Raw genomic sequence first — 26,582 nt, forward strand, 5'->3', positions numbered from 1 at the left:
ATTTCCCTTTCTGAAGGCAAATGTAACTACAAATGTACCCTACATTTCCCAATGTCATTGGTGCCAATGTGGACCACAACTGCTGACTCCACCCCAGCACTGTCTAAAAGCCTATCTAGACGAAGCGGGACATCCGCAACCTTCGCACCAGGCAGGCAAGTCACCATGCGGTCATCACGCCTCTCACAAACCCAACTCTCTACATTTCTAATGATCGAATCACCCACTACAAGGAGCCCCCCACCTCCCCGAGGGGTATCCTCAGTGCGAGAGGATAGCTGATCACCAGTTAAGGAAGGGATCCCATCTAAGGGAGCATCTTCCCCCACCTCAGACTGGCACCCTCCATCCCCAAGGCCTTCATTCTCCATGACATCTGAAGAGATGTAACCTTGGGAGTGGGACCCGGCTGTTAGGTCCCTGAAAGCCTCGTCTGTCACCCTCTCTGCCTCTTTCAGCTTCTCCAGGTCTGCCACCTTGGCTTCAAGAGTACGCACACGTTCCTTGAGTGCCAGGAACTCATTGCAGCGAGGGCAGCAAGGGCACACCCACGACTTCTGTCCTAGTGGCAGATAGTCATACATGTGACACTCAGTGCAAAACACTGGAAAGCCCCCATCCCCCTGCTGGCTTTCTGCCTTCATATCTGATTTGTTTAGATATTTAAATATTAAGCTTTTAATCACTGCCCCCCCTGGAGCTATTTGCACGTACTATCTGTCAAATAGGTCCTTATTAATTTAAAAAAAACAAAAAAAATTAAATTAAAATTGGTTCCAGAGACTGAACTAAAGCCCCACCTCTCAGGACAAAAGCCCCACCTCTAGGACAAAGAGGAACAAGAGATGAACTCTGTTAACCCCTGTTAAGCCCCACCTTCCAGATTCAGCAGCCTTACAAGGAGAAAAAGAGATAACCCCTGTTAAAATACACTGTTTTAAAAGCTGTGGTTTTGAGAAAAGCCCTCCAAAATGAACACCAGCAGGTCACTCTGCTCTTCCTGGCCAAGTCTCTTCTGCTGCTACTCCTCTCTGCTGGTTCCAGAGACTGAACTAAAGCCCCACCTCTCAGGACAAAAGCCCCACCTCTAGGACAAAGAGGAACAAGAGATGAACTCTGTTAACCCCTGTTAAGCCCCACCTTCCAGATTCAGCAGCCTTACAAGGAGAAAAAGAGATAACCCCTGTTAAAATACACTGTTTTAAAAGCTGTGGTTTTGAGAAAAGCCCTCCAAAATGAACACCAGCAGGTCACTCTGCTCTTCCTGGCCAAGTCTCTTCTGCTGCTACTCCGCTCTGCTGGTTTCAGAGACTCAAGAGTCCCAAACGCTGCAGCCTCTCCTCATAGGGAAGGTGCTCCAGTCCCTCAATCATCCTTGTTGCCCTTCTCTGCACTTTTTCTATCTCCTCAATATCCTTTTTGAGATGCGGCGACCAGAACTGGACGCAGTACTCCAAGTGCGGTCGCACCACTGCTTTATATAAGGGCATGACAATCTTTGCAGTTTTATTCTCAATTCCTTTCCTAATTATCCCCAGCATAAACCCCCGTAGTGGAATGATGGTCCCTGGGAGCAAAATGAACAAGAGGGAAACCTCAAGGACTTGCAGGGTGATCTCATTTTCTCTGCATTTCCCTATCCCATAATTTCCTTTGTCCCTTCTCTAGCAGTGTTGTGTAGTGGTTCAAGGGTCAGAATAGGCTCCCCTTTTGACTTTTCCTGATTTATTCTCTCTTTCCTATCCTCCAAATTACTTACCTTTAGCTCTCTCCACCCATTTCACTTAGGCCGCTTCTGCACGGTCACACTGGGGGTTGGGTCAATCCCCCCCCCGGGACCTTTCACACGAATGGTCCCGGTAACGACAGGGAAGACGGCGCCGTGGAGCGCCGTCGCTCCATCGACCTATCTTCCCTGCGACTGTCCAGCACGTCGCCAAGGCCAGGGGACATGCCCCCTGCCCTGCGTGACCGCTCCATAGTCGGAGGGCAGGGGGGCATGTCCCCAGGCCTCGGCGACTCATCGGACGGTCGCAGGGAAGATAAGTCCATCGGGAAAGGGGGGAGGGATGGCGCCTTCCAGCTGCTGCCATTTGCACAGCAGCAACTGGAAGCCGCAGTTTTCCAAAAAACCTCGCTCGGGGAGCGAGGTGGGAAAATGGCGGCTTCACGCCGCTGGGGAGGAGCGAGGGCGACGTGGCTGCGAATCAGCTGCACCCCCCATGCGAACAGCTCCCTAGGGACAGCATTTTTGCTGTCCCTAGGGCACTGTAAACGGCCCGTGCGGAAAGGACCTTACTCTCATTCCCTTCTCTGGCAGTGCAGTATAGTGATTAGTGTCAGACTATGGACACCTTTTCTTTCTCTTTCTTTTTGCAATTTTTTTCAGTTTTGTGCCTTTCTCACCTAGGCAGTCATTCCTGGAAAAAGTTTGCCCAAGTTACAAAAGGCTTGCAGTGGTTGTAAGGGTTCTCTGTTATGAACCCTTCTCTCATTAAACCATCCCATGTTTTATGGCAAACATTGCAAAACTCCACATTCAAGGAACTCCTGTATTTTTAGCTATACTTAGAAGAGCCAAAGGTAAATTAAAAATAGTTCAGTCTTGAAAACATTTGTCCTAGGCTATTTACACACTTGTGGTCTCCTCCACATTTATCGTACATTCCTTTCAGGTTGGATTCTCAGTTATGCACAGTCCCCCCCCCCCAAAAAAAACCCCTCTCAAAACACAACTTTTCTTAACCCTTTGCAGGGAAAGCGAAGGGAATCAGCATGTGTTTAGATTGTCCATGTCCCAATATGCCACACTAAACTTTCCCTTCTCACTTAGACACAGTGTGTAACAGACTTCTCTCTGTGATACACCTCTGAAGATGCCAGCCACAGATGCAGGCAAAATGTTAGGAACAAAACCCACCAGACCATGGCCACACAGCCCGGAAAACCCACCAGAACCAGTTGAATCCGGCCGTGAAAGCCTTCGACAATACATTCATAATTCAGTACCTGCCTGCTGTGTGGACAGGAACCAGCCATGAATTCTTGTGCCCTTCCCAGTTCTGTCATTGCTCCCTTCCCTCACAGTCAAGGAAGGTTCCAGATGTGCCACACAGGATGAGGAAGAAAGAGGATGGAGAGAAAGCTGGGAGAAATTACCGTAGTCTCATCTCTGGCAGCATCTGGAAAAGTAGCTATTTCTGAGGTGACCATGTTCCCCTGGATCTCTGGGTTAGCACATGGCCATGTCTACTGGCTCCCCCATTTTTTATGTCAAAGTTACTGGCTTCAGTGCAGCAGTGGCGTAGGAGGTTAAGAGCTTGTGTATCTAATCTGGAGGAACCAGGTTTGATTCCCAGCTCTGCCACCTGAGCTGTGGAGGCTTACCTGGGGAATTCAGATTAGCCTGTGCACTCCCACACACGCCAGCTGGGTGACCTTGGGCTAGTCACAGCTTCTCGGAGCTCTCTCAGCCCCACCTACCTTATAGGGTGTTTGTTGTGAGGGGGGAAGGGCAAGGAGATTGTAAGCCCCTTTGTGTCTCCTGCAGGAGAGAAAGGGGGGATATAAAGCCAAACTCTTCTTCTTCTTCTTCTTCTTCTTCTTCTTCTTCTTCTTCTTCTTCTTCTTCTTCTTCTTCTTCTTCTTCTTCTTCTTCTTCTTCTTCTTCTTTATGAAGGGCTGCTTACAGGGGAGAAAAGGGGCTTTAATTCCTAACTCCTCCTCCTCCTCCTCCTCTTCTTTTTATCATCATCATCATCATAGCAGTATTTTAATGGATAGCTGCTTCTTTTTGCTGAACACAGTGCACTGTCAAAACAATTGGAATGTTTGCAATGACAAGAAACTCCTCCAACACGTCTGGGTGCAAAATATCAGAGTGTAAGCCATATGTTCCAGGGCTGAGAACCATCTGTGGCTGGAGCTTGGAAGAAAATGTTTTGTCAACACTATGAACATACAAAGGGCCAGATGCAATAGGAAAGGGCTCCCATCCCTTTAATTGGTGGAGAGAAGAGGAAATTTCAGATTTGCTTCTGCTTGTCTGAAAAGCTGCCTCTTGCTGACCTCACTTTCTTGTACAGCTCTTAAAGGTACAAGCACCTTTCTATATCTATTGCATGCGAGATTCCCTGTAAGCAGCGTGGTTGCACAGACATGGTATTGGTGCAGCATAGATTGGGCAGCCATCCAGTAGGGGGAATTCTTTCAGCAGCTCAGTTCTACTCAGTGGAAGGGAACTTCCAAGCAGAGGTTAACAAGACTACCGATTGCATGCATATGCACTTATTTACTTATATCCCACCTTTCTCTCCAGTTAGCTCTCAAAATGGCTTAGAATGTGGTTCTCTCCATCTGATAACCCTATGAGATAGGTTAGGCTTTGTTTGTGATGGGTCGCAAGCAGTGGTGGGATCCAAAAATTTTAATAACAGGTTCCGATGGTGGTGGGATTCAAACAGTGGCGCCGCCGCACACTCGCACCTCCAGTCCCTATTGGCCAGGGAGGTTGCTTTAATAACCCCTTCTTGGCACTCAAAAAATTAGTAACCACTTCTAGAGAAGTGGTGAGAACTGGTTAGATCCCACCTCTGGTCGCAAGGTCCCCAAGCCAGCTTCCATGATAGAAGAGGGCATTCGAAGGAGGGTCTTCCAGGATACCAGTCACTCTATCCACTATGCCATGACAGCTCCCATTGCCGGAAGCAAACATTGTCATTTCAAGAGATATTGGCATGTAGTAGCTAGAATTGTTGTACACTGGAAATTTTAGATTGTTTTGGGGTTTTACTGTGATTTTACTGTTCTTAGACTTTACCGTTGTGATTGGACTCTTATACAGTTTTTATTGTAACCTGTGCTGAGATTGTGATAAAGCTTGGGGAATAAATGTAAATAAATAAATAAAAGCTGAATGAAAAGATTCACTCTTTTCTGAAGTTCAATTACCATATATACTCATTTATAAGCCCACCCGTGTATAAGCCGAGGCACCTAATTTTACTGCCCAAACCAGGGAAAACTTATTGACTTGTATATAAGCCGAGGGTGGGAAGCCAGGAGGTAGAAAGAGCTCCTTATTTGGGCAGTGACATCAGGGGGAGTCACTGCCCAATAACGAACTCCCTCTGCCTGCAGGCTGGGGTTGACGAAGCCCAGTCAGCTGGCAGGTAGAGGGCACTCCTTATTTGGGCAGTGACTCCCCCTGATGTCACTGCCCAAATAAGGAGCTCCCTCTGCCTGCCGACTGGGTTTGATGAAGCCCAACCAGCCAGGGTGCTTCGGGGTTCCCCCTTCATCCTCTGAGGAGGGCAGCAACAAGCGGCTTGTGCAGCTGCAGGGAGGTCGTCCTGGCCGCGCCCTCGGTAGAGGCCTAAAGAGCCGGCTGGTAAGCGGTGACTCGTGTATAAGCCGAGGGGGCATTTTTCAGCCTTAAAACAGGGCTGAAAAACTCCGCTTATACGCGAGTATATACGGTATTCGGAATTTTCCTGGCAGCCAGGGTAAAAAACTCCAGATGATAAGAGATCAAAGGATCAGTGTCTGATAACAACAAGACCAATTTGTCTGAATTAGATAAGAAATTCTAGGCCAATAGAAACTTTTCCAGAAATCCGGCCCATGGCTTGGAGTACAAGGGCCGAAACAAAATGTTATGACATAAATCTTCCACTACAAACTGAACCATTTGAACTCTTGGTACAGAAAACACAATAGGAGAGGTAAAGTGAAGCATGCCTTTTATTGGTCAGTTGCAAGCATACGAATCTTTGGGCTTTTGCCCCCCAACCCTACCCCTGCAGCTGCTGGGCAGAAAGTGAGTTTGGTCCAAGGAAAGGGGCCCCAGTTCACTAGAATCATATTGTGTGGGTTGGTCTGTCTTCAGGTTTTCCAGACTGATATCTTAGCTAGTTAGGTGTATCAGCCTTAAATTGCTTTCCTGTGGCCTTTGTCTTCCCTCCTGCTTTCTTGACTTGTTTTATAGCATCAATGCATTATCAGAGGGACTTTTGGACAATGAATTAAGGGCGAGTCCCCTCTTTATTTGTTTAATACAAAAATAATTGGGCCTTTTCACACCTTTGTTAAGACAAATTATGGCAAATGCTGAAAGTACAAGGAGACATGTACTGTTTATAAATAAATGCACATGTATTAAACAGTGTGTACTACGTTAAGTGCAAAAACTATACAGAACTCAATATAGGCATCTAAACACTGTAAGATAAGTGATCAGCAGTATGCAGAATAATAGTAGAATCGTAGTCCATTCAAGGAACACAATATAAGTCAGTCCAGAGAAGCCAATGGTATTCAAACAGTCCTAATAATCAAAATCCTAACAATTCCAAGGACAGGTTGCCAGATGTAATCCTGTTCCATAGGAGATCAATCACTCCCCTTCATTACCGTATATACTGGCGTATAAGACTACTTTTGAACCCTGGGAAATCATCTGTAAAGTCTGGGGTCGTCTTATATGCCGGGTACTGAGCGAGTGGTACTGAGTGCCCAAGATCTGGAGCAGCAGCTCTGCTGCTGCTACCCTGCGCACTGGGTTCAGTTCCTCACTACTGAACACGAAACTTGCCCTACTCTAGCTTGCCCAGCTGCCTGCCTGCCTCCCTGTCTGTGCAACTGCAGCCTGTCGCCACCACCTGCCATGATCCTAGTGCAACTGTCAGTGCGCCCCCCCCCAGAGGGAGAGATGATCTGGAAACTTGGTGAATGTGAAAGGGGGGTCAAGTTTCTCCTCTTCCTCTGAGTGGGAAAATTTCCCCAAGTTGTTTGGGGCACGATTCTTTGGAGTTCTCCTAGAGACGTCCAGCAGCAGCATGTCATAAGCATTTGACGTAGTCTTATACGGCGAGTATATCCCAAACTGGAAAAGTGGGGGGGGGGTCATCTTATACGCCCAGTCGTCTTATACGCCCAGTCGTCTTATACGCCGGTATGGTAGTAATATTTCATATGGTGTCTCGCCCCAACCATATGTAGGATCGGTATCTTCAATGAATTCCTCAGGCTCTAGTAGCTCCTAAAAGAAGATACGTCCCTCTATTGTGGGCAATCATGCAGCCATAATTATGCCCTAATTGGCATAAGATTGTACGGTTATGCTGCATACTGATCATTTGTCATATAGTATGTAGATGTCTATGTTGAGTTCTGAATTGTTTTTGCACTTCAGCAATAGAGATTGCATGCTATTTAATACATGTGTATTTATTTACAAACAGTACATGTGTCTTTAACGCCCATTGTATAGTGGCATTGTATAGTGGCTTAGGTTTTCTTTGCTCTTGTCTATATTTTTAGTGCTTCACTAAAACTTTTGTTTGGTTGGTTATTTCCCTTTTTGGTATATATAAATGCTGAATGTATACACGGGAAGCCAGGGTGAGGACCTTTAGCTCTTACAAATGCCAAATGAGAAGATACACTTGCTTCCTGTCTGTACCACTGTATGTGTGTGGGGTGTGTGTGTCATGTGACCGAATGCTTTTCTATACAAAACAGTTCCAGGCACATAGAAAACTAGATGATGGCTAATTGATATAATGACTAAAAGGAACTGCCAGAGACAGTAAACCTCTAATACTGGTACCAGGAACCAATATCAGGGGAGGTTTTGGTCTCTGTACTGTGTTTGTTGCCCACACATAGCAAATTATTGGCCGCTGTGTGATACAGGATGCTGGATTAGATAAATCATTGGTCTGTTCCAGCAAAGCATCTCCCATGTTCTATGCTTACTAGCACGGATGGCTTCCAAAGGGAATTAGACTGATGCAGGGTAGGTCCATTAACTTTAAAGAAGGAACCTCTGCATCACAGAGGCAGTAAATGGATGAGCAAGAGGCAGCACAGGGGAAGGTCGTGGCCAGTGGTGGGATCCAAAAATTTTAGTAACAGGTTCCCATGGTGGTGGGATTCAAACTGTGGCATAGTGCCAATGGGGCTGGGCAGGGCACGACAAGGGCATGGCCGGGCATTCCAGGGGCAGGGCATTCCTGGGCGGGGCTGTGGCAAGGACGCAGCCACTGCGCCGGTCCTTGGGTGGGAAACGAATGTACGCAGGCGCAGGTTGCCACGCACGCCTGTGCACCTCCTGCCAGACTACTTCAAGTTCTGCGCGCTACTGCTGAGAGGAGGGGCTTAACTAAGGCAAAAATCACGTGGCAAAATCACCACGTAACCCCCTCTCAACACACACCAAAAGTAACCCCCTCTCAGCACACACTAATAATTAGTAACCTACTCTTGGGAACCTGTGAGAACCTGCTGGATCCCACCTCTGGTCGTGGCCTCTATTTGCCCTTCCACACATGCTGAAAAATGCACTTTCAATCCACTTTTGATGCATTTCTCAACTGGATATTATGGTGTGGAACAGGAAAATCCACTTGCAAATGATCCCTAAAGTGTGTTGAAAGTAGATTGAAAGTGTGCTATTCAGCATGTGTGAAAGTGCCCAGTTCATGGTTTGCTTGTTTTTTAGCCCTCCAGTGTTACTGGTTGCCCACTGTGTGACACAGAATCCATGATAACTTGGAAATCTGGATGCAACAAATGCCGGATTTGGAACGAATCTGGGCGAATTCGGGCAAATTCGGGCCAAAATCAGCTGAATATATCCTGCTTGAATATGATCAAATCCGAATGTAAGGTATTCGGGCTTTTGGTGGGTATTTTGGGTTTTTTTTGCATTTTGGCCTGCAGGGGGCACATTTTTAAAGCTAGTGGCACCAAATTTTCCAGTGGGAGTTTCACCAAACTCAGGTGGTATCATCAGGACAGTCTCTGGATGATACCCTGAAAGTTTGATGCTGCTAGCTTTAAAAATGTGCCCCCTGCAGGCCAAAACACAAAAAAACACAAAAAACACAAAATCAGATGGACCCGAATTTTTTGGGTATACCCAAATATTCGGGTATATCCGAATATATTTTTTGTCTTATTTAGGCATACAGATAATTTTATGCCCAAATAAATCCAAATCTGAATTTTAGCAAATTTCTAGGGTATTGACCAAGCCTAGTACGACTCTCTCAAGGTTGGCCTAGAGCTCCAGACATGCCATTTTCTATGTCCAATAATGTTTTTGGGGATGGGAAAGCATTTGGTCCTGTGTGGGGCACCCTAGTCTGAAGCGATATCTGTAAGAACCAAGACCTAACCCTGCCTCCTCCTTGTGTTTGCCTTCCATCTGCTGTTTTTGAGTTCAAAGCACCAATCCTGCCTGCCACAGGATACGCTCCATAGCTCTTGTAAAAAATACACAATTTCTTCCTCTTTGTTATCTTCCATTCGCTGTTTTCCTTTTGAGCCAAGCTAGACCTGACAGAGGAAGTTCAGTTAAATATGGGACTGCTCCATTTATGTAGAAAGCAAAAGATGGAAGATTTGGGATTTTTAAAGGCAAAGTAACACAGAGATAAGCATCATAGGATTCATGCATGTCCTGCCAATTTGGGGTTTAGTTTCCTGGGGCTTTCTCTCCCGCTTCCAATAACTCTTGAAACTGGGAGGATAGCTGGGGGGCGGGGGAGTGCCTTGGGGACCAAATAAAGAACAGGTGGGTCAATGGTTCTGCCCCATTCACCTGTGGGTCCATTTCCCATCACCCCTTTCTTTCTGCACAGTTGGAGGAAGCCAGTGTTTACACTGACGCTGTCACGTCTTTTCCAGCCCACGGAGCAATCAGTTAAACACTACAAAGATAGCAGCAAGGAGAAGCGGGAGGGCCAATATTTTCAGCAAAGCAAAGAATGGGAAACAGTTCTGAGAACTGGGTACAACTCTGGTCTTTGTTGCCCTCAGTGTTCGGTCCCATTGTGTCAGGATGGCGTTTCTGGCTCCGTCCCACTTCCCGGGCCCCGTCAGGCGAAACTGGTATGGGGTGCAGGGGCCAAAATAAACTTGCACGGCCAATTTGGGGTCCGTCAGGAAGAGGAGCGGAACGTTGGGCTTTATGCCGATTGGAGAGGCGAGTTCGTCCATGTATGTGATGTAGTCTGTTTGCAGGGTGTCACTCTGGCCGTACCTTAAAAAATATAAAGAGGAAGATATTTGATTTCTCAAGTGAACATGGAAGAAGCTCTAAATTTGGGTCTTGATTGGGACAATATGGATTTAGAAATACACATACACCCAGAAGTAGCACAGAAGAACCATGCATTTTCACACTGAATCCTCTGCTATCAGGCAAGGCATGAAGGGATTAAAAACGACAACGTTAACAATGCTCAACAGGCCAAGGTATTCTCTCCCTGCCATCTTGAATCTCATGGCTATCCTTGACAGAAAAGTCCTTTTCAGTTGCACCCCAGCTAGGCCAATGGGGAATTCTTTGTGTTGGAAGTCTTCCTTGACAAGAGTGAACAATTTACTCCAGAAGTTGCTTATCCCTTGGTTTATCAAGCCTAGTATTTGCTACAATAACTGGCTGCAGTTGTCCAAGGCCTCTGGTTCAGGTCTTCCACATTGTTTACTAACGTTAAACTGGTGGTCAGGGACCAAACAGCTGCATGTGAAGTGGACACTCATGGTTTTGTCCAGTGGTGGGATCCAAAAATTTTAGTAACAGGCTCCCATGGTGGTGGGATTCAAACAGTGGCGAAGCGCCAATGGGGCTGGACGGGGCACAATGGGGGCATGGCTGGGCATTCTGTTACACACTTCCCTCTATGATACACCTCTGAAGATGCCAGCCACAGATGCAGGTGAAACATTAGGAACAAGATCCACCAGACCACGACCACACAGCCTGAAAAACCCACCAGAACCAACCAGTTGTTAAATTATTTGAATCCCACCACTGGGTAGGAGTCATATGTAGATGAAGAGGAGGAACAGTTTGGATTTATACCCCACCTTTCTCTCCTATTAGGACTCTCAAAGTGGCTTACAAATTCCTTTCCCCTTCCTTTCCCCACCACAGACACCTTGGGAGGTAGGTGGGGCTGAGAGGGTTCAGAGAGAACTGCGACTATCCCAAGGTCACCCAGAAGGCTTCCTACGTAGAAGCAGGGAAACAAATCCAGTTGACCAGAGAAGAGTCTGCTGCTCATGTGGAGGAGTGGGGAATCAAACCCAGTTCTCCAGATTAGAGTCTGCCTGCTCTTATGCACTACACTACACCAGCTCTCATATGAGTAACCTCATGACATCATTTGGGTGGTTTTGGTCAGAGGACCACCCATGGAGGAGGTAGACACACTTTCCAGGGGACAGTGCCACATAGCCCCAAGTCTCTGCTGAAAATGTCTACCTTTGTTCTCCATTGTCAGCCTAGCTTAGAAAACAGTAAGGGGTCTTGGACAGTGACCTAAATATCAGAGATTACACCTGGTTGATTGAGATGCAATTCTAAATCAACGCAGTGTTACAAAATAGATTGCTGGTGATTGTATCTAGTTGTTTGAGATGCATTACTACCCCAATGTAATCGCTACAAGATATCTGTAACCAGTCTCCTATATGTTACCACTGCTATTATGGGACATTCTTTCCTTCATCTTTTCTTTATGGCTTCACATGCTGAGTAGATAACCAAGCTTGCCCCTGACACTTCTGGTCTCATGGGAAATGGGATGTTTCCATAATCTTGTGGGGGCAGGAGGCCAGGTGGCTTTATCTCTATCTGTCACTGACCTCGGGGCGCCTCAGCTCTGAAATAACTCTTTCTCACATTCTTTGGAAAAATGGGAGGGGGAATTACTTCTGGATAAAGGGGACAGCAAAAGTCAGGTTCACCAGAACTGGCTTTACCAAGCTGGGTGCTTTGTTGCCTACCAATAGACACTGCTGATCAACAATACAGAGTTGTTTATTGATTCAAGGTCCAAGATCTAACATTAAGCAGGTACTGGAGCAGGCTCCCACCTGAGCCAGTAGTCCTTTGGACTGACATTTCGTGGATTTCATGGGGATCCATCTGGAGCAGGGGTCTGCAACCTGCAGTTCTCCAGATGTTCATGGACTACAATTGGCCATGGTGGCAGGGGCTGATGGGAATTGTAGTCCATGAACATCTGGAGAACTGCAGGCTGCAGACCCCTGATCTGGAGAATGCCAATATACAGCATATCTCTTTAAATAACTAGCTAGGCGACATTGGAACTTCTAGCAGGGAATCCCCAAACCCTTTGATTGCAGGAAGCTATTGTGTCAGTAATAAATGCAACAGATTTTTGACGCCTTTGAGAAGCACACAAAAGACTACCTGCTCTCAAAACGTACCATTTGAGCTTCGTCCCCATCTTCTCATCGATGTCATCCATCATGCTACTTTCAGAAGGCAACTTTAATAACCCTGCAAAAGGAGGAAGATGGAGGTTTATAATCTCCTATGAGATCCATGCCTGTTCGCACAAGACCACAGACTGTCAAATCAAATGCAGTCATGCTGGATTGCTTACTCCCAAGATTCCCGTTAAACATTGTCATGTCCTGGCCCCTGTGCGCTTTAATCTCTTTTTGAATGATCTTGCACCTACCCTTATGAGTGTAAATTCACAGTGCCTAAAGCTCGGAGATCATCACATCTGGATTTTGCTATATGCTGACGATGCTGTCCTGCTATCATACTCAAGAGTCGGCCTAAATCGGCTTCTTTATTGCAATGGATATTGTATCAACAATGGAATGGGTTTGAATTTTGCAAAATCTAAGGTTGCGGTTTTTTCAAGGGCTTGGAGACCTTCCAGGTAGATGATAAAAGGTGGAGAAAGTTAAATACTTTAATTATCTGGGGCTCCACTTCCATGATAGAGGTGGATGGGTCAAACATAGGGATCAGGCGATTGCAACTTGTACTGCCAGTGTTATGGCTATTACCTGATTTTTCTACAACATGGGTCATGAATTTGTCCCTTAAGATATTCAATGCAAAGGTGTGTCAGCAACTTCTCTATGGTATCCCGATTTGCGTGGGCGCCTGGAGATATTCTACTGAATGGGTCCAATCCTGTTTTTTTGTATAACATAATTGGTTTACCTCATTCTTTACCTTATGCTGTCCTTTGACTTGAATCTGGCCAACATCTTATAGGCCCCTTCCGCACATGAAGAATAATGCACTTTCAATGCACTTTGCAGCTGGATTTAACTGTGCAGAAACCAAAATCCACTTGCAAACAATTGTGAAAGTGGACTGAAAGTGCATTATTTTGCATGTGCGGAAGGGGTCTTAGAGAGAAGAGCATGGTTTTGGCTTCATCTCTGCATTAACTCTGAGGACACTAGCCTTACCTACAAATCTTTAGCTGATCTACAAACCTCTGAATGGTGGGCTATGGTGGAACAAAAATACTATCTTTTCCAGCTAAGCCATGTTTCCAGCTAAGCAAATCTTCGAATTTTAAAAAAGGAGACTATTTGATCATGAATACCAATATTTAATGAGGAAAGTTACCGTGTCTTTCCCTTGGAATTCCCCTTAATATGGGGCTAAATATCTTCACCAATTAACTTCTCCTAGCCGTCATAGAACACTTTCACTTGCAAAATGGAATGTGTTCCTCTTGGCAGTAACATCTGGGAGACATTTAAACCTTCCCAATCAGAAGAAATTATGTGCATGCAATATGAAATGTGCTGACTCTGTTAGCCATATATGTCTATATTGCCCCTTTTTCAATACAGTTAGGACAAATATTTTGCCTCCATTTAATGGTTAATTGGGATGGTCTCCCTGATCAACAGAAACATTTCCTTTTATTGAATAATGCTTCTTGTGTTTTAACTGAATTAGTTGCCAAATGTCTATGTTATGTTGTCAAACTGCATTTGTAAACAATCTGGAATGCTGGATTGCGAAACTGTCTATAGATAGCAAACATAATTTTATCTAAATCTTGTACCCTCTACTTGTATCCATTTACGCCCTGTTTTGTTGTGCCAATAAAGGTCTACAGATTGATTGATTCCTTCATTAATTGATAAACCCACACAGAGAGACAGAGGCAGACACTGCTCTCTTCACACAGGTGGGACTCTCTAAGCATGCACGGACTGGATTTCCATTATGTTCGCAGGTGCTGGCCCTGAGGCTGCAGATAAACAGCTGGGAGGAACATCTGCAGGCACAGAGAGAGAAAAAATTGCCCTGTACTTGGAAGCCTTTTTCATGTCTTTTTCTGTTTGTTTGTTTAATCAGTGGTGGTGAACCTTTGGTTCACCAATTGACCATGCTGGCAGGGGCTGATGGGAATTGTAGTCCATAACATCTGGAGTGCCAAAGGTTCGCCACCACGGGTTTATATCATGGTTCCCCAACACAGCGCCCAGATGGGCATCATGGTGCCCACAGTACTTTTCCTGGCATCCGTCAAGTGTTTTTAGAAAGTGAGCAGGGCCAGGTGGGCCTTTTGGCCAATAGGGCTTCTGACTGGTCACTGGAGATCTGATTAGCTGTGCACATTTTTAAGAAGCTGATCTGGCAGCAGCTGCTACCATAGCCCAAGAATCTTTACTATATAGCTGAAGATAAGCTCCGTGTACAAAACAAATATGTTTATTTAAAAGGCATCCTGTTAAACAGAGCTTCTGCCTGAAGTGTTGAAGAATTTATATTTAGTGTTATGCATGATCTCATTCCCTGTGATTTTGTGGTTGGCCCCACCCTGTTGTGGCAGCCATTTTGTGGTTGGCTCCACCTCTTTGTGGTTGCCCTCACCATGCTGGGTCAGAATTCCAACGGTGCCCACAGGCTTTAAAAGGTTGGAGACCCCTGATGTACATCTCATTCTTATGTCGTAAGCCAATTTGCTTTCAAAGTGAGATCGGAAGAAGGGACCCGGTTATTTGCCTCTATGCCCCACTAACCCTTGAAGACTCGTATGAACCAGCGACTCTGGAGGTCCGCCGTTGGGATAGTTGCTCCAAGAGACTGAACTAAGCCTATCACTCCCATGGTTGGTTTCTCCAGCCGAGGGGGGAGGATGCTTTTGTACAAGGTGACCGTGTTGTCCCTGCACTTGAGGATCAACTCGTCGTCCATGAACGGGTAGGCAAAACTGTAGCCCGTCGCAAAGATGACATAATCAAGGCCTTCTTGCACAGTCCCGTCCCGGAAGACAGCAGAGGTTTCCGTAAACTCTTTCACCCCAGGCTTGATCACGACGGTTCCACATGCGATGCGGCTCGGCAGCTCATCGTTGAACACGGGTTCCTTGCGCAGAGTTCTAAGAAAAGACAGAACACAGAGGAACTGCAGGCAGGGCAATAGCAACATGCCATTCTTCCCCTACCCCCCAGAGAATTACAAGGGGCTAAGCTGAATATTCAAGGAATTCGGTTTTTGCAGCTAAAAGAGATGTCTTGGGATTGCAAAATGTTTTCCAACAGAGCAGTACTCCCTGGGGGGGCGGGGAATCTGGTGAAAGCTGGGTCCGTTACTAACTCTTGGAAAGACATTTCGGCAAAACAGATTTCGGTCGAATATACATACCAGATGTCTAGCTGACATAGTGTTAAATAATCATGCAAACCTGAGTTTATTCTAAACCCAGACTCTTGAAATTTACCCATCCTGAAATAGAAATAGGAGAGTGGAATGATATGGTATAACCCAATCTCATCAGAAGCTAAGTAGGGTGGGTACTGGAGTGGGAGATCACCAAGGAAGGTGCCAGACTTGGAGATTCGGGAGCAACAAATTTGGCTCAAATCTGGGCAAATTCGGGCATATTCGGGCCAAAATTGGCCGAAAATGTCCTGCTCGAATATGAACAAATCCGAATGCAAGGTATTTGGGCTTTGGGGGGGGGGGGATATTTTTGGTGTTTTTCACATTTCGGCCTGCAGGGGGTGCAATGTCAAAGCTAGTGGCACCAAAATTTCTGGGTATCATCCTGAGACTGTCCTGATAATACCACCTAAATGTGGTGAAGTTTGGTTCAGGAGGGCCAAAGTTATGGACCCTCAAAGGGTAGTCCCATCTTTTCTTAGCTCCCATTGGAAACAATGGGGGAAGGAGCACCACCTTTGGGGGTTCATAACTTTTGCCCCCCTTAACCGAAACTCACCAAACTCAGGTGGTATCATCAGGACAGTCTCTGGACGATACCCTGAACTTTTGCTGCCACTAGCTTTAAAAAAGTGCCCCCCTGCAAGCAAAAATGTGAAAAACACCAATATATACAAAAAAATCAGATGGACCCAAATTTTTCAGGTATACCCGAATATTCGGGTATATCCGAATATGTTATTTGTCTTATTCAGGCATACAGATAATTTTATGCCTGAATAAATCTGAATCCAAATTTTACCGAATTTCTAGGGTATTGACCAAGCCTAAGGGCCGCCATAAGCCAGATGCAATTTGACAGCATATAGAGTTTTGTGTATTGTCAAAGGCTTTCACGGCTGGAATCACTGGGGTGCTGTGTGGTTTCTGAATGAACTATAAATAGCCCAAGGTCATCCAGCAGGCTTCATGTGGACGAGTGCGAAACAAACCCAGTCCACTACATAAGGGTCTGCTGCTCATGTGGAGGAGTGGGGAATCATACCCTCTTCTGCAGATTAGACTCCACTGCTCTTTACAACTTCACTACGCTGGCATACATACATAACAACACAAACTCTATTCTGACAAGACGTGCGTGATTGAATCTGAGGTATATATTTACATCTATATCAGCTAAGTATGATGGCTCTTTTGGTGCATCATGGCAGGCTCACTTATTTCCCCACCTCGGACAATTAAGAAGTTCAGATTCCAGCCAGCTGGAGAAAGACCAACAGCTAACCTCTGTGCACCCTGGAAAAACGCTTTGTCCTTCAAGTGGATGAGCTGGTCTAAATCACATAAATTATCTGGCTGTACTTCGACTGCAATTGCTTTCTGCAGGTATGCAGTGGCTTATGTAAGAGCGATCTCACATCAGCACCCCAACTCTTATTTGTTTGTTTGTTTGTTTGTTAGATTGTTATACCGCCCCATCCCCGAGGGGCTCTGGGCAGTGTACAACATAAAATCTCAGTACAGCATAAAATCTCAAAACCTTCTCCCAAGGGGACTATCCTTGAGCTGATCCCAATTCTCCAGAGCGCTCTTTTGAAACTGTTTTGGGCACCTCTGCTTTACTTTTGGAAACAAACCTCTTAATGATAAGCCAGCATTCCTCAGACCACTTGGCTTTTTCCTTTGAGTTATCTTGACCTGGGAGATAGGCCCATTCAGTCACAGGACATTACTTCTAAGGTATGCTTCCTGGTTAGGTTTAAGCCGGTGGTGCATTTTTAAAGAAACTGCTTCTGTAAAGACCAGCCATTGTCTTGCAATATCAATGCCTGTGCAAAAGCGTATGGCATGCACACATCAAACTCGCTCTAAGTACTTCAATAAATATTTGTCTCAAGTATTTAACAGCCCCGTCACTCCTGGTACTTGAAAGAGAGCTGTTTGTTCATATCTATCCCAAATGCTACTTTGCAGATAACAGCATTCTGAGCATTTCTTCAGCAACAGCCAAACAGCATTTCCCATCAAAATTCTTGGCAAGAATATCTGCGGCTCTTTTCTCTTCCGCTGCCTATCAGGAGTGGTCCTTAAAGGCTGGGAAGGGACAATAACCCAGTTTCAGACAACTGGGAAAGATAACATTGCCTGTAATATATTCACTCACTTCCTGTCCTACCACTGTCTTGGCTCAATGGGTCTGGCAAATTTTCATGCTGCTTCAGAAGATGTTAACCAGGATAACAGACTGTCCCTTCTTCAACTTGCTTGTGGGCACAACTTTCTCAGCGCTAACAAAAATGCTGTCAATTCATATGGCTGGAATGTAAACGATGGTCATGTAGCCCAAACCACTTCCCTTGTGGAGGATTCTTCCTGCACGGCAAACTCTGCTGTGGAGACTCAAGTCTTCCACAGAGGGAGAAAAAAGGATCACCTAGAAGGTATGCTTGAACTAGCTTAATAAAACCATCCCCAAGTCTCAAGTGAGTAGAGGCCACACTAGATTCAAATTGCAAGATTCACGGTGCAAATCTCCTGTTATTTTTTTTAAACATGCAAAGCAATTATGAGGAAGGGTTTTCAAACAGGTCTAGGGGGAGGCATTTAGGGTGAGCATGTTCAACCTTTGCCCTGTACCATTTTCCTACAGGATCACAGTTATACAGAAGCATAAACAATAAGAAACAACCGACTGTAACAATGCTGGCTAAAATAATTCCATATATATTTAATTGTACACAGGTTTATGCTTGGCCTGACACTTTTCAATTGTGCTACAAACGAAGACATACGACAAAGACTTGGAATTACACCAATTACAAAGAAAACGAGGGAAGCACAGCTCCGGTGATACGGGCACATTATACGACTGGAGGAGCCTTTTATTGCAAAAACGGCCCTAAACTTTGACTCTGGGAGCCACCACCCATGTGAAAGATCAAAGAAATGGTGGATGGACAGCATTGCTGAAGTGAAGACATGGGTGCTGTCAACCTTACCCCTGAAAATGCCCAATTTGGTGAAGATGTCAGTGCTAGCCCCTTCGGGGGAAAATAGCCCAAGAACAAGAAGATAAGACTTACACCAATAATCACAGGCCCCTTCCTCAAGGGCCAAAAACGGCGGCCTGGGGATGGCAAAAACGCCGTCTCCAGGCTGCCGTTCGTGCAGGCGGCACTGCTGAAATGCAGCAGCGCTGACCTGGCTCCCCTTTCCCTCCCCCAGGGCGGCGTCAGGCCGCCCTGAAAAACTCCCCTGCGAACTGCAGGTTTTAGAGTAAACAGCGTGTTCCCAGCGGCGCGGTGCAAACAGCACTGCCGGGAACACACTGTTTACCCTGTCCCTCTCCCACTTACCTTCGTCATGCCGTCGTTGCCCTGCTGGCCTCCTAAGACCCTCCCTCGCTGTCCTCCGACCCCTGGAGTTCGGAGGGCAGCGTGGGCGGGGCTTGGGAGGCCAGCAGGGCGACGACGGCGACGAGGTAAGTGGGAGAGGGACGGGGAAGAGGCGGCTCCGCACGGAGCCGCCTCTCCTGCGCCGGCCTCTGCGGGGGCTGCTCGCACGCTTGCGTGCGAACAGCCCACACCCCCACACCGGCAGAATTCCTGCTGGTGTGGGGGCGCACAGAGGCCCGTGCGGAAAGGGCCACAGTTACAGACCTAAATGAGATGAGCTCACATGGCCAACATTTTGTCCAAAATGAGCTTGTAGCAATCTCATCTGAGAGGTTTATAGTCAGCAATGACATATAACTTTTTATCAATGAAAGTTCAAAGTTAAGGAACAACAAGAGAAACCCTTTACACAAAATGAGCTTAAAATGTGGTCAATAACCTGAATGTTGTCCCATTAGCTGGATGGGACCTGTGGCAGAGTTTGGATCGCAGGGAATCTTTGGGGCAACATTTACATTATGGATGGCATTAAAACCTAAGATTCCCCCAAACGAAGAAGAGTTTGGATTTCTGACTCACTTTCTCAACCGTAAGAAGCCTCAGAGTTGCTTACAATCACCTTCCTTTCCTCTTCCCACAACAGACACCTTGTGAGGTAGGTGGGGTTGAGAGAGTCCTGAGAGAACTGTGACTAGCCCAAGGTCACCCAGCGGGCTTCATGTGGAGGAGTACAGAGACAAATCCAGTTCACCAGATTAGAGTCTGCCACTCGTGGAGGAGTGGGGAATTAAATCTGGATCTCCATGATCCAGATTTTTCTACATGAAACGAGTCTGCATCGGATAGCTCATAAACTTATGTTATTGTTTACCTTTGGCCTTCAACATCAAGCTGCAAGTTGTTATTGATTGCAAGCTACTGTAACTGTGATTACTGGTATAAGTGTATAATTCAGTGAATATATAATTATTTTAGCCAGTATTGGTACAGTTGGGTTTTTTTCACTGGTACAAATAGCAGCTGGGGAGGTTTTAGACTGAAAAATAACAGGGAAGAAGCAGTAATGATGTGCTAGACCTGACTGATTCCTTGGCGTGAGCTAGTTCCAGTCACAGATCTGCCGCAGCATTCTTAATTTGGTCTTAAACAAAGCCATATGCTCCAGGGGGAAGAAAAAGCATCAGTTAGGGGGCATCCATTGAAAATGCTGGGGGGAAGAATTAGGACTAATGAGAGGAAACATTTCTTCATGCAACGTGTGATTGGTGTTTGGAATATGCTGCTACAGGAGGTGGTGATGGCCACTAACTGGATAGCTTTAAAAGGGGCTTGGACAGATTTATGGAGGAGAAGTCGATTTATGGCTACCAATCTTGATCCTCCTTGATTTGAGATTGCAAGTGCCTCAGCAGACCAGGTGCTCAGGAGCAGCAGCAGCAGCAGAAGGCCATTGCTTTCACATCCTGCAGGTGAGCTCCCAAAGGCACCTGGTGGGCCACTGCGAGTAGCAGAGAGCTGGACTAGATGGACTCTGGTCGGATCCAGCAGGCTAGTTCTTATGTTCTTATGTTCTTAATTCAGTCTTCTTTATTCTACATACCAAGAATAATCGGGAATGGCTGTTGCTCAATAAATAGAAGAAGAAGAGTTTGGATTTATATCCCCCCTTTCTCTCCTGTAGGAGACTCAAAGGGGCTGACAATCTCCTTGCCCTTCCCCCCTCACAACAAACACCCTGTGAGGTAGGTGGGGCTGAGAGAGCTCCGAGAAGCTGTGACTACCCCAAGGTCACCCAGCTGGCATGCGTGGGAGTGACCAGGCTAATCTGAATTCCCCAGATAAGCCTCCACAGCTCAGGCGGCAGAGCTGGGAATCAAACCCGGTTCCTCCAGATTAGATACACGAGCTCTTAACCTCCTACGCCACTGCTGCTCTTATCTAAGAAAATATAAGAACTGGGAGGGATAGATGGCAGTGGGTTTCAAGTAGAGTCTTTCTTCGCCCATTTATCCTATGTCCCATATGCTGTAGATCAGTCTGTGTCAAAAGTGGGCGGAGTTTGCCCTGCACCCGAGTTTCCTGCAAATCTCATGTCCAGTTATTTCAGGCAAGTGGGCAAAGGTTGGGACAACAGATGGTGCCTGACAAGCTTCTCTCCTTTTTGACCCTCCCACATCATGCCTATAGCCAGCATCTTGCAGTTTTTAAGGTGTTACGACTAGAATCTGGAAGACCCAAGTTCAAAACCCCACTTTGCAATGGAGGCTCATTGGGTGACCTTGAGACGGCCACCCTATCGCCACCTTACTAACCTCACAGCGTGGTTGTTGTGTGCGGCTAAAATGGAGGAAGAGAAGAAGGTCTCCATTGAGAAGGAAAGCAAGGTACAAATATCTAAAATAAATAAAATGGTGATAATTTCTCTAGCCCTCTAAAAGAATAGAATCAGAAGAAGAAGAGTTTGGATTTACCCCCCAACTTTTTATCCTGTGAGGAGACTCAAGGCAGCTTACAAACTTCTTTATTTTCCTCTCCCCACGACAAACACCTTGTGAAGTAGGTGAAGCTGAGAGAGTTCTGAGAGATCTGTGACTAGTCTAAGACCACCCAGCAGCAATGTAGGAATGGGGAAGCAAATCCGGTGCATCAGATAAAAGTCTGCCGCTGGTGTGGAGGAGTGGGGTATCAAACCCAGTTCTCCAGATTAGGGTCCACTGCTCTTAACTACTACACCACTTTGTATCTATAGGAGGTTCAGAGCAGTTTACAAACTTCTTTCTCTTCCACTCCCCACAACAGGCACCCTGTGAGGTAGGTGGGACTGAGGGAGTTCTGAGAGAACTGTGACTAGCCCAGAATCACCCAGCAGGCTTTACATGGAGGAGTGGAGAATCAAGCCCGATTCTCCAGATTAGAGTCTGCCGCTCTTAACCCACTACGCTGGCTCTCAACCATAGTCAGACAGAACAATCACAGACACAGTTTGCCTCTAATGTTGTCCCAAAAGACAATATGCTGGAAGTGTTTTTAGCCCATAAGTGTCATTTAAGTGCTAAGTAGTTGTGCATCGCCAGTGATCCATGGAACTGAAGACTGTGTGACTTTCCCACTAACCTTTGAAAGTTTGTTCAACAGCATCAAAGCAAAGTGCGGATCTGCAGGTGAAGTGGGGATTGGCAGAAATCGCCATCCTCTGCCCTTAACTTTTTGGAATTTCTGCTGCGTCGTCTCATCCGCCCATCAGCAGGGGCATATGGCCCATGGTGACATGGAGTACCCTATGTCCCCGGGCGCCAGCCATCTGATCACGGGGGGAGTACAAAATCATGCCCTCATGCAATCAAGCTGCCTGGGCCCCCCCACCTCTGTCGAAGGCCACGAGCAACCAGTTCGCGGCCTCTGATGGAGGGGGACAGCCCAGCAGCAGCTGGCGCCAGGCAAGGAGCGCCTGGTGGGCCCATGGCTGGCTCCTGGCTTGGCACCAGCTGCTGCCACCCCCCCATCGGAGTCCGGGAGCAGGTGAGGCCTCTGATAGAAGTAGGGGGCGGCAGCAGCTGGCACCAGGCCGAGAGCCTGCTGCGGGCCTTGTTTTTGTGCCTCCCCTCACCTCTATCGGACCTTGCCCCCAGGTACTGTTTTATACCGATATGCCTCTGCCCATTAGAACAGATCCCTCAAAACTAATCCTTGTGCTCTCTTTTCGATCATCAATACCTGTTTAGCGGCGCAAGGCTGTAGGTCTCATGATCAAACCATTTGTTCATTCGCTTCACATACAACCAGTCGGTGATGGCTGTCGGGAGAAGGTTCTGGAGGAACGTGTCAAAGCGAGTGAGGACCAACATGTCCCAAGGGTAGCCATTCTCCCACACACGACCCATCACCCAGGATCCATTCCGAGTGCTGAGATAAACCTTGACCAAAAAAAAGGAGGTGGGCGACAAAAATTCAGCAGGCTCAAATTACCAAGCTGCGTTCTTTGATTCTCACTGATTTTCATTGGAGCATCCTTCAGTCTACGGGGTCCAGGTGAATTGTTCATTGTAATGCTATTGCAACAGGGATTTCGAAAGCGAATTGTACAGCCAAGCAATGGGGCAGGCCCACTTTCTCTGCAGAAGGGGTAGATAGTTTAAGCCAAGCCTGTTGTCATCTAAAAGTGGGCCTGGAGTGACAGCTTTGAAATCACTGGGACCAAAGATTATCTTTTACGGGGGACTCAGTACATAAAAATTCCTTCATGATTTGATACGTTTATGTAACATCCTTTGGTCACTGCACTCCAAGTAGTTAGATTAGATCCAGTATTATTACTAGTAACACTCTTAACCAATGGGCAAGAGGGGTAGCTGCCTGGGAACCCATGCTGGGTATAGGGAGGTCGTAACTATCCATTGACCCACCACAGGAGGATAAGAAGAGCAGGCTCCTGCCACTGCTGGTACCTGGACCATCCAAGGATTAGGTAGGTGGCTTCCAGCTGTGATAGTGAAGCCATCCCAAATCTCCAGGGTGAGGGTCCTCCCTAACTTGGCCCCAGTGGGGGATCTGGCAGGGAGTGTGGCAGTGATTCTGGGGCCCCATTTCAGAGTGTTGCCCAGAAACCCAAAATCACTAAGGCAATCCCTGACAATGGCGTATCTGGGGGGGAGCAGAGGGGTCAGACAACCCAGGTCACGTGGAGGTGCATTTTGGCCCCCACCCCACCCCTTCCCTCTCCCCTCTAACCAGCCCCCAGCCAAACTTGCCCTGCTTGCCCAATTCCCCCCACCCCCAGTCCTCCCCCCCTCAGCAGCCCTGGCAGCAGTACCTGAGAGGCCACATTACTGAGTTCCACGGCAATGTCACAGCCAGAATTCCCAAGGCCAATCACCAGCACCTTCTTCCCTCTGAACTTTTCAGGTCCTTTGTATTCTCGGTTGTGGAAGTATCTGCCCTTAAACTTCTCTATCCCTGAGTGGAAAAGAGAGAAACAAAGCAAACGCCTTCAAGAAACAGGCACACACATTTACCTCCTTGCATCGTGAAGATCAGTTAGCTGGTTACTCTAGAGCAGCCATATTGTTTCTGTGACTCAAAAACTACCCGTGGCTCTTCTGAACACTATTCCCCAATGTGGCACAACCCCATGACTCAGGAAAGTGGGCAATGCCATTTCCTGATGGGGCCTGTGGCTGCAGGTGGTTCCCACCTTGAAACAACAGGTGCTAGAAAGTTGGAGGACAGGTAAGCTACAAACTTCCTTGAGTTGCAGGACTCTTTCCAGGGGAGGGAGTAAATTTCTTTCCTCTTATCTGAACACCTGGGAAGCCTTTAATTTAGGGAAGCAGAGGCAAGCAATGTGTGAAGGAGGACATGCCAATAGGTCTGGTGACATGGCCTGGCTAGGTCATAAACAAGAGACCCTTTGCCTCTTAGAAAAGCTATAAACTGTGTTTATGTTTCCACAAAGGATTTTAGGTTTTCCAGAACTACATTCTAAAACCCAACTTGTCAGACCAGGAAGATGGCGACAAAAGGCCATATAACTCAGATCACATGGATTAAAGGGAGATTCAGATTCATTTTGATTCAGCCTTCAGACTAGTAAGGAACATGCTAACGCTTTATCTTGGAATTTTAGTCATTTTTCTGTTATTTTTCACTTTTCTATGTTCTTTCCTTTTAATAAAGTTTTTGAAAAGCCAACAGTTTCAGAGCATCTGGATTTGAAGAACCCTGTTCTATCGGTTAAGTTACAAGGAAGAGGGCTGCCCACACACCCTCTTTCTTTCACATGGTGGCAGCGGTGGGATTCCAGTACTTTGGGAGGGGGGTTTCACACACAGTGGCAAAGCATCCCTGTATGTCTCTCACCTAGAAAACCCTATGAGGTTGCCATAAATCAGATGCAACTCCATGCTTCTTCCACCACCAATTGATAAGGTGACTCTCTGCTAGCTACTTAGTGAGTAACACTTTAAGAGATTTTGACAGCATAATAATTGTTCACTTCGGTTAAATCCCATCTTTCTCCCTGTCGGGGACTCTGTGGCTTAAACCTTCCTCCTCTCCTCCATTTTATTCTCACAACAACCCTGTGAGATATGTTGGGCAGAATGTACGCAATTAAGCAAGCTTCCATTGCAGAGGGGCTGGAACCTGGGTCTCCCAGACTGCAGTCAGACATGCTAACCACTAGGCCATACTTGCTGCGCTGATATTACAAGACTTAATGGTGTAGTGCTTAGAGTACTGCATTCTGTTCAGGGAGATCCTCACTACAGTCCTCTACAGAGTTCCTCCAGGCTAATCCCACTAAAATCAGTGGGTTTTAGCTGGAGCAACTTTACATAGGATTGCTCTGTCAGGTTCGTATCTCCCCTCTGAATGAACTTGGCCCAGTCTCACACTTGTCTACCTCCCAGAGTTGTTGTGAGGGTAAAATAAGAGCAGGGGAGTATATCACCCTGAGCTGCGTGGAGGACAAGTAGATGAAAAGGTACTAAATAAATATTTAAGCCATTAGCCTAACTTGTGCCATGCTGTGATTGTTCTCATTAATTCTGCTGTTAATGTTTCTCTCAGCTCTTATTGTGAGCTGAACTTGAACATTAACCTTTGCCCAGAGATATATTAGAGTGGATGCTGCCTTTTTTTCTACTCACTCAAATCCCTCTCTACTTCAGGCCCTTTTGTTCATAAAAGTACCATGATCCCCAACATATTCTCTGGAGTCAAGGGAAACCCCTTCCTTCCTTTTCTACCAGCAGAAAAGCTGGTTGGATCAACACCATGTGCTTCTTTCAAGAGGTTAATGCTCAGATTCTTTTTCTCAAATATGCTCCATTCTCAAAAGGGAGAAATGAACTAAAGTTTAGGCTATTTTTAAGGCTAAGATTACAATGCCTTCACAGGACAGACACACCTAATGCCTGCCTATCTATCTATCTATCTATCTATCTATCTATCTATCTATCTATCTATCTATCTATCTATCTATCTATCTATCTATCTATCTATCTATCTATCTATCTATCTATCTATCTATCTATCTATCTATCTATCTATCTATCTATCTATCTATCTATCTATCTATCTATCTATCTATCGAGACACCCTTTCCCTTAGGTCATCATGCAACATCAAACATCATAAATAAAATAAAATCTCATAAATACAATAAAACCTCAGTGGGACAGCACTGTAAAACCATTTAAGGGGAGGGTAATAAAACCACACCAATAATACACATTCATGCTGTCCTAAAAAGGAAGAGCTGGGAAAAAGGAAAGAAAAAGGAATACAAAAAAGGGAAAGGGGAGGGGAGGCCAAACGGATAGAATACCATTGCTATCTTCAACCATAAGCCAGGTGGAATAGCTCTGTCTTGCAGGCCCTGCAGAACTGTACCAGATCCTGCTAATATATCTGCTGCTTAAGGGTGCTGGAACAGCCAGCTGCTAACTGGTCTAATCTGGCCATGCTGGCACAACAACTGCAAAATGAAAATTTGCCTGTTTTAGCATGGAAATCATCTCATCCTTAGGCCACCCTTCCCAGAGGTGGGATCCAACCAGTTCTCACCACTTCTCTAGAAGTGGTTACTAATTTTTTCTGAGTACTGAGAAGGGGTTACTAAAGCAACCTCCCTGCCCAATAGGGACTGGAGGTGCATGTGTGCGGCAGCGGCGGCGGCGCTGTTTGAATCCCACCACCATCGGAACCTGTTA

General features: G+C 46.3%; 1 protein-coding gene across 1 annotated transcript in view; it reads right to left on the bottom strand.

Annotated features, from left to right (window-relative positions):
• Positions 1-8,967: 8,967 nt before the first annotated feature.
• LOC125432354 (dimethylaniline monooxygenase [N-oxide-forming] 3-like) overlaps positions 8,968-26,582 on the bottom strand; it is a 28,133-nt gene continuing 10,518 nt past the window's right edge. The window contains exons 5-9 of the mRNA XM_048495802.1: positions 23,681-23,823; positions 22,585-22,784; positions 14,833-15,191; positions 12,247-12,319; positions 8,968-10,048 (exon numbers count right to left, since the gene is read on the bottom strand). Coding sequence (XP_048351759.1) covers positions 9,706-10,048; positions 12,247-12,319; positions 14,833-15,191; positions 22,585-22,784; positions 23,681-23,823 — 1,118 coding nt within the window. The 3' untranslated portion in view covers positions 8,968-9,705. The remainder of the gene's footprint in view (positions 10,049-12,246; positions 12,320-14,832; positions 15,192-22,584; positions 22,785-23,680; positions 23,824-26,582) is intronic.

This window comes from Sphaerodactylus townsendi, linkage group LG05 (assembly GCF_021028975.2).
Source record: "Sphaerodactylus townsendi isolate TG3544 linkage group LG05, MPM_Stown_v2.3, whole genome shotgun sequence".
Taxonomy (NCBI): Eukaryota; Metazoa; Chordata; class Lepidosauria; order Squamata; family Sphaerodactylidae; genus Sphaerodactylus; species Sphaerodactylus townsendi.